Source organism: Rhinopithecus bieti, unplaced genomic scaffold (genome assembly GCF_001698545.2).
Source record: "Rhinopithecus bieti isolate Rb0 unplaced genomic scaffold, ASM169854v2 scaffold_4967, whole genome shotgun sequence".
Taxonomy (NCBI): domain Eukaryota; kingdom Metazoa; phylum Chordata; class Mammalia; order Primates; family Cercopithecidae; genus Rhinopithecus; species Rhinopithecus bieti.
The window spans coordinates 1507637-1514502 of record NW_016804726.1 but is presented as its reverse complement, the minus strand read 5'-3'; the positions used below and the strand labels follow the sequence as shown (position 1 = coordinate 1514502).

General features: G+C 54.9%; 1 protein-coding gene across 1 annotated transcript in view; it reads right to left on the bottom strand.

The window, feature by feature from the left end:
- ACO2 (aconitase 2) overlaps positions 1 to 6866 on the bottom strand; it is a 67553-nt gene that overhangs the window by 2094 nt on the left and 58593 nt on the right. Inside the window, exons 8-15 of the mRNA XM_017870242.1 lie at positions 6564 to 6655; positions 5729 to 5834; positions 3524 to 3681; positions 3233 to 3306; positions 2558 to 2669; positions 1524 to 1646; positions 1140 to 1295; positions 23 to 228 (exon numbers count right to left, since the gene is read on the bottom strand). Coding sequence (XP_017725731.1) covers positions 23 to 228; positions 1140 to 1295; positions 1524 to 1646; positions 2558 to 2669; positions 3233 to 3306; positions 3524 to 3681; positions 5729 to 5834; positions 6564 to 6655 — 1027 coding nt within the window. The remainder of the gene's footprint in view (positions 1 to 22; positions 229 to 1139; positions 1296 to 1523; positions 1647 to 2557; positions 2670 to 3232; positions 3307 to 3523; positions 3682 to 5728; positions 5835 to 6563; positions 6656 to 6866) is intronic.

Below are 6866 nucleotides of genomic sequence, written 5' to 3'. Positions count from 1 at the left end.
GACTGGCACTGCCCGCCCCCATCAACTCTGACCCACCTTGTAGTAGCGGGCAGTGTCAGGGACGGGGCCAAACTCCTGAGTGACGGCATTGCGCACGGAGTTGGCCTTGCCATTTTCAATGTTGATGGCACCAATGAGCAGGTTGTTGGAGATATTGTCCAAGTGCCCACGGAACTTGAGCCAGGGGCCAGCAGCCGAGATGTGGTCAGTGGTACACTTCCCTTTGACCTTGGGTGGTGAGTAGAGAGGACAGAGGTCAGGGCATGGCCCTAGAGGGGTGGATGACAAGCCCTCCAGAGGCAGGCAGCAGGCTCTGGGGCCCAGGACGAGTGACAGAGGAATGAGAGGCAGGCAAGGTTTTAGACACGTGTTCTGTGGTCCTGGTGCTTCCACCCTCAGGCCACATGGGCTCCGGCCAGCCCATCACTCATCCTCTCAAAGGCCTCTGGCTGCTCAGTCTCCCTTTTGGGGCAGGTCACCCAAAGTGGGGACAGGTCAATGTTCGCTCACCCTTCAGGCCTTGGCTGCAAGATCAGCCACCGACCTCATGCCGGACACAGGAGCCCGGGACATGCCTGGGTCCTGGCTGATGACTGATCAGTCTTTTCTGTCATAGTGGTGCCTGGAGACCCCTTAATAAACAGCATAAATTAATATCTGACACAGATTGGAGGCCTCTGGCCACATCAAAAAGACTTGTTTTTGGTTAGTGCCAAACACAGGCCATCCCCTATCCACAGGTGTGCAACTGTGGGGGCGGGAGTCATCCACGGCTTCCAGAGCCTGTGTGGACATGCCAGGTGTGGAGCCTGCTGTGTAATCACACACACTGTCCCAGCTCAGCCTAAGCTGTACTCACCTGCCCACACCCGCTGGAGGTGGCTCTGATCAACTGCTGCCGGATGGCTGAGGGCCCCAGATGGAGGCTGGCCAGATCAGCTCTGCCCAGTTCGGGGCCACAGAGAAGGGGAACGCTGGACTGCGATACCCTCTCTGCTCTGCAGCCAAACCTCCCTTTCATCGTCCACCTGCGACTTGACTGTTTGCTCACTTCCTCCAGGTTCATGGCCCTTCCCGATGCTCAGGGGACGGGGGGCCCTGGTAGGGTGGGGCTGTCATGCCATCCCCATGCTGCTGACCTTGATGAGGATCTGCAGGTCCTCCAGGTCCTTGCCATCCCACTTGTCAAAAGGCTCCAGGAGCTGCAGGCGCTGGCTGGTGGGGCTCACGTCCACGTGCTGCCCGCTGCTGTCCTTGGGGGGGTGCTGGTAGGTGTCCTGCCCTGGGTCAAACTCCTGCAGCAGGGGATGGGGATGTGTGGGGTGCTGAGTCCTCAGTTCCCACAAGGACGGACTCTCAGAAGGTAAGTTTCCCCGGGCCCCACCTCCCTTCCCAGGGAACACAGCTGCTCCCTTCTCACTCGCAGCGCCCTCCCTGCCTGCACAGGAGGTGCTGTGAGGTTGAGAAGGAAGTGCTATGGCCACACAGCACCCAGCAGAGCCCTCAGGGGCATGGGCGCTCACCGCTTTGGGAAGCTCATCTGCATCCGGAGCCTCCAGCTTGAACTTCTTGCCATCCGTGCCCGTCAGGTAGTCGGTCTCGGGGTTGAACTTGAGGGTTCCCGCAATGGCCAGGGCTGTGACAATCTGAAATGGAGGTGGCCAGTATGTTGGTCAGCACCAGTCGACACTCCTATCTCCTGCACCCACCAGAAGCCTAGACCAAAACTGAGACAGGAAACCAGGAAATTTCCATGTTCTCCCCAGACCCGTGTTCCTCAGAGGCCAGAGCTGCAGGATGATCTTTGGGACCACAGGGCCTTGGGACTGCAGAGGACTCAGGAAGCCAAGGGCAGTGCGGCCCCACCCATCCCAGCAGGGCGGGGCCGGCGTGCTGTCCTGTCCTCACAGCTGTCCTGGAGGGGGCAGGGGCCTGGCGCAGAAGTGCCGCTGTGATGCAAAGCCCCTCAGTGCAGAGGACGCTAAAAACATGGAAGGGGCCATTCTTCCATCCATTTAGCAGGAAGTATTTGTAGAACACACAGGTAAACAACCAAGTCAAGAGAGCCTGGCCATGTGCCAGTCATGGCCAGGGCCGAATACCGCCAAGAGCAAGGCTCGTTCTGGCCACGGGAACGATGGCAAGGCCTCGCTTTTGTGGAACTCCCACCTGTGGTCGGAAACTGCATGTGTCCCACACACTTTCCCAGGTAATCCCAAGGATTATGGGGACACAAAGCGTGACTTGGCCACGCTCATACAGCAAGTTAGAGGCAGGGCTGGGATGTGTCCTAGGCAGTCCTAGGAGATTCCAAATTCCATGCTTATAAGCACTGAATAAATATCTCATAATCCCACGACCCAGGGAGCCCCAGGCAGGAAGCACCAAGCATGCGCCTGGGGCTGGGAAGACCTGTGGCTCCTGGCTTCCACTTGGATGACCCCTGCCCTGCGATGTCAACCCTGGCCCCAGTCCCCATCTCCTCCTGCCTCCTCCTCTGACCCGCCAGGAGCCCCCAGAGGCCGTCCCAGGCTCATGCGCAGCTGGGCGGTCTCACCTCTGGGGACGTGACGAAGGCATGGGTCTCGGGGTTCGCGTCGTTGCGACCCGTGAAGTTCCTGTTGTAGGAGGTGACGATTGTGTTCTTCTCCCCCTTCTTGATGTCCTTCCTGCCAGGTCAGAGGAAACAGGGTTAGGGATATCTGGCCTTGTCACCTGGCCTGTGCCGAGAACAGGTAAGCTGGGTTCCCGCAGCGCAGCCCAGCCTAGCTCCTACCGAGGGAAAATGGAGATGCCCTGCCAGGGCTGCCTCCTCGCTGGGCCACACGCAGAGCAGAAAGGAACCTCAGGATCACTGGGCCCAGCCTGCAACCACACGTAAGGCAGAGGCAAGGCTTCGGTCAAGGCCTGAGTTTCCTGACCTGGAGCCACTGCCTCCTCTCAAATGGCTCCATCAGAGTTTCTGCTGTGTCCGTTAGGGTAAGGCCACGCTGGCTTCCTCCTGCCAGCCCAGGCTTTAGCCAAGTGGCCCCCCAGTGCCTCTGCAGGGCTCTTCCTCACCCAGCCCCACTTTCCAGGCATGTCTGCCAGAGGTTTCTAATGGGCAAGAGTCCCTGGAGCTATAGACCTTGGCTGGAGTCTCTTCTCTCAATCCCAATAATTCCTCCTCCAACTTCTGGGGCTCCATACCCTGTGCACAAGGGGCTGTCCTGTCAAAAGATGTGCCTCTTACCTGTCCCACTGGCCAATGCAGGGGCCACAAGCATTGGCCAGGACAATGCCGCCCAGATCCCTCAAGATCTGTGCCTGCCAGGGAAAGAGGAAGACAGAATGTCAAGGGTAGGTGAGAGTCTGATGGGAAGGGGTGATTTGGTGGCTGCAGGACGAAGTGCTGTACTGGAACCCCAGGGCAGCCACTGGGACCTGCACCAGCCCCGGCCCAACAGGCCTGTGGGCTTGTGCCACCTGGAGGCATTACTCAGCATGGGGTCAGGGAGATAGGCAGGGGGATATGGGCACTCACATAGCCGTCCCGCTCAATGGTGGCGCGGATCTGCTCGGAACCTGGAGTGATGGTGAACTGGGACTTGCACTTGAGGCCATGGGCCAGTGCCTGCTTGGCCACAGCTGCTGAGCGTCCCATATCTTCATAGCTTGAATTGGTGCAGCTACCAATTAGACCTGGTGCATTGTGGGTGGTGGGGTTAAGAGTCAGGAGGAGACTGTGAGCAGAGGTCTCCACCTGACCTTAAATTATCCAGACTTGGCCAAAAGAGTTCACCATCTGGGCTGGGCCAGAGACTTTTTAACAGAGACCAGTTGGAAGCAACCGAAATACCCAGCAATAAAGGACACGCTGCTCATTACTTGGCATGATTTGAAGAAAGACGCTGCAGTCATTGGCCATGACACTGAACACATTAGTACTATGACCGCTTCTACAGCAATATCATGTCCATGTGTAGCCGCGTCAGAGGGCTCATGTGAACATATGAACAGCCATCCTTGATGGGCTGGCACTGATAGGAGATGCTATTTTTCTTCTTTTACACTTTCTATTATTTTCCGGGTTTTAAAGATTGTTTTATAATTAGGGCAATAAGAGTTCTTTTAAAAGTCTATAAAACTGAGTAACATCACACTGTGTATATAGATAGTTTCTTTCTTTGTTTTTTTTTTTTTTTTGAGATAGGGTCTTGCTCTGTCACCCAAGCTAGAGTGCAAGGGTGCAGTCATGGCTTACTCACTGCAGTCTCTAACCCCTGGGGCTCAAGCAACTCCTACTGCCTCAACCTCCTGAGTAGCTGGGACCCACAGGTAACACCACACCTGGCTAATTAAAATTTTTTATTTATTTATTTATTTTTTTGAGGCGGAGTCTCGCTCTGTCGCCCGGACTGGAGTGCAGTGGCCGGATCTCAGCTCACTGCAAGCTCCGCCTCCCAGGTTCACACTATTATCCTGCCTCAGCCTCCCGAGTAGCTGGGACTACAGGCGCCCGCCACCTCGCCCGGCTAGTTTTTTTTTGTATTTTTAGTAGAGACGGGGTTTCACCGTGTTAGCCAGGATGGTCTCGATCTCCTGACCTCGTGATCCGCCCGTCTCGGCCTCCCAAAGTGCTGGGATTACAGGCTTGAGCCACTGCGCCCGGCCAAAAATTTTTATTTTTATAGAGACGAAGTCTCACCATGATGCCCAGGATCGTCTTGAACTCCTGGGATCAAATATGATCCTCCTGCCTCAGCCTCTCAAAATGTTGAGATTGGCTGGGCACAATGGCTCATGCCTGTAATCCCAGAACTTTGAGAGGCCAAGGCAGGTGGATCACTTAAGGTCAGGAGTTCCAGACTAGCCTGGCCAACATGGTGAAACCCCATCTCTACTAAAAATGCAAAAATTAGCCAGGAGTGGTGGCAGGCACCTGTAATCTCAGCTACTCAGGAGGCTGAGGCAGGAGGATTGCTTAAACCTGGGAGGCAGAGGCTGCAGTGAGCTGAGATCACACCACCTGTACTCCAGCCTGGGTGACAGAGCAAGACTCTGTCTCAAAAAAAAAAAAAAAAACCAACCAAAAAGTGTTGGGATTACAGACGAAAGACAATGCAACCAGCCAGGATAATTTCTTTTATTAATTCAGTAATTTACTTTCCTTTTTTTTTTTTTGAGACGGAGTCTCGCTCTGTCGCCCAGGCTCAAGTGCAGTGACACGATCTCCACTCACTGCAAGCTCCGCCTCCCGGGTTCACGCCATTCTCCTGCCTCAGCCTCCCTAGCAGCTGGGACTACAGGCACCCGCCAACATGCCCGGCTGATTTTTTGTATTTTTAGTAGAGACGGGGTTTCACCGTGTTAGCCAGGATGCTCTCAATCTCTTGACCTCTTGATCCACCCGCCTCGGCCTCCCAAAGTGCTGGGATTACAGGTGTGAGCCACCGCGCCCGGCCAATTTTTGCATTTTCTTTTAAGAGACAGGGTTTTTCCATGTTGCCCAGGCTGGTCTTGAACTCCTAGACTCAAGTAATCCACCTGCCTTGGCCTCCTGAAATGCTGGGATTTCAAGCATGAGCCACTACCCCTGGCCGAAAAAATAATATCTCAATACTAAACCCATTTCAGAAACTGCCCACCTTAGCAAGTGCCACACAGTAGGCACAGGTGACTGTCTACAGCTCTGGGCAGAGCCACTGGCCCTGAGACCTGCTAAACAGATGGCGTGGAAGGTGCTCACCCACTCGGATGTCCAGAGGCCATCCTTCCTTCTCTGCCACCTTGCCCACTTCTGCCACAGGGTGAGCCAGGTCAGGGGTGAAGGGCCCATTGATGTGTGGCTTCAGCTGAAGAAACAGACATGCAAGGAAAAAAAAGAGAGGAGGGAAGAAACCTTGCAGCGGGGCCAGCCTCCTTCACTGCCCCACCACGTCCCCACAGAGAGGCCAACGACTTTCTCTTGACTGAAACCTCATCACAGGGAAGACCTGAGCAGTTGGCTCTGCACACACCCGTTCCTGGGCTCCCTCCAGCCCTGCAAGCCTGGGCTCAGCTCTGCTCTGCAGAGATGAAGGACCTGAAGCTCAGAAGTGACATGCTGTGCTCGAGGTCACACAGCTAGGAGACAGCAGAGGAATGGAATGAATCAAGGCTGTCGTCTTCCTAAGTTCATTATCTCCCATTCAATGTTGCTTTTGGAATCTTTTTTTTTTTTGGGACAGTGTCGCTCTGTCACCCAGGCTGGAGTGCAGTTGTGCAATCTCAGCAGACTGCAACCTCTGTGTCCCGAGTTCAAGCGATTCTCCTGCCTCAGCCTCCTGAATAGCTGGGATTACAGGCACATGGCACTACGCCCAGCTAATTTTTCTATTTTTTTTTTTTTTTAGTAGAGACAGGGTTTCACCACATTGGACAGGTTGTTCTGGAACTGCTGACCTCAACTGATCCACATGCCTTGGCCTCCCAAAGTGCTGGGATTACAGGTGTGAACCACCGCCCGGCCCTCAGTATTCGGGCAGGACCCGCCCTGCTCCCCCCTACTCTAAGAAACTTCTTAAACCCAATTGTCTCCTCACCTCACTGAGGTTAACTTCAATTAGTTGGTCATAATGGCAGCCAGGGTCAGGCACCAGGTGATCCTTGAATTCATCAGCTAGATTGGCAATGTCTGAAATCAACAAGGGACGGGGATGGAGCACGCGAAACAGAAACTGTTCTTGAGCGTTCACTCACCACCCACCGCAACACCTGCCAAACACCAGGCCCGGGGGCGCTGACTAGGCCAATGAAGAAACCAAGGCTGCTGTCCCTGCCCTTACAGAGCTCACACCCTAGTGCAGGAGCTATCAGGGACACGGAGACACAGAGGAGGAGCACCA